Raw genomic sequence first — 569 nt, forward strand, 5'->3', positions numbered from 1 at the left:
CAGGATGGGGAGGGGTGTCACTGTGTTCTGGTCCCCCTGCAGCTTGGGGTGACATCTCCACCCCTGTCACACTGGGGGTGTCTGTGCTGAATGCCCTTAATTCTGCTTTCTTGGCAGTCGGAGGAGGACAAGCAGCTGCAGGACGAGCTGGAGATGCTGGTGGAGCGCCTCGGGGTGAGTGTGCCAGGTGCTGTGGTGCAGAGGAGCCCTGGCCAGGGCTTCAGTCCCTCTGATCCCTTGCTTATGGTTGTTCCTTGTGCGGGTGTGAAGGGGGAGTGTCACCTTGAGCAGGGCCTCTGCTTGTCTGCTGTGCTCTGACCCCAGCCTCGCTGTTTATCTGACTGGTGCCCAAGGGACTTCTGCCTTCTTCTTGTGCAGATGGCTTTCTGCCCCACTGTGCTGTCCCTCCCCAGCATTTGGGCTGAAGGAGGCAGCCCAGGGCGGGGGCGTGCTCTGCTTAGCGCCTCAGCTGCGTCTGTGGAGGGTTGGTGACGCAGAAACTGTCAGCCCCCTGCTCCCTGACAGGCAGCTTCCCTCTGCAGGAGAAAGATACGTCCCTCTACCGCCCA

General features: G+C 61.0%; 1 protein-coding gene across 1 annotated transcript; it reads left to right on the forward strand.

Moving 5' to 3' along the window:
- Positions 1-117: 117 nt before the first annotated feature.
- LOC104492637 (26S proteasome non-ATPase regulatory subunit 2-like) lies at positions 118-566 on the forward strand (the record flags this gene model as incomplete). Its single annotated transcript, XM_010135219.1, has 2 exons — positions 118-174; positions 543-566. Coding segments are annotated over 2 exons (81 nt in total), but the record flags the coding sequence as incomplete, so codon positions are not given.
- Between the last annotated feature and the right edge of the window lie 3 nt (positions 567-569).

Source organism: Buceros rhinoceros, unplaced genomic scaffold (genome assembly GCF_000710305.1).
Source record: "Buceros rhinoceros silvestris isolate BGI_N320 unplaced genomic scaffold, ASM71030v1 scaffold32654, whole genome shotgun sequence".
Classification (NCBI taxonomy): Eukaryota; Metazoa; Chordata; class Aves; order Bucerotiformes; family Bucerotidae; genus Buceros; species Buceros rhinoceros.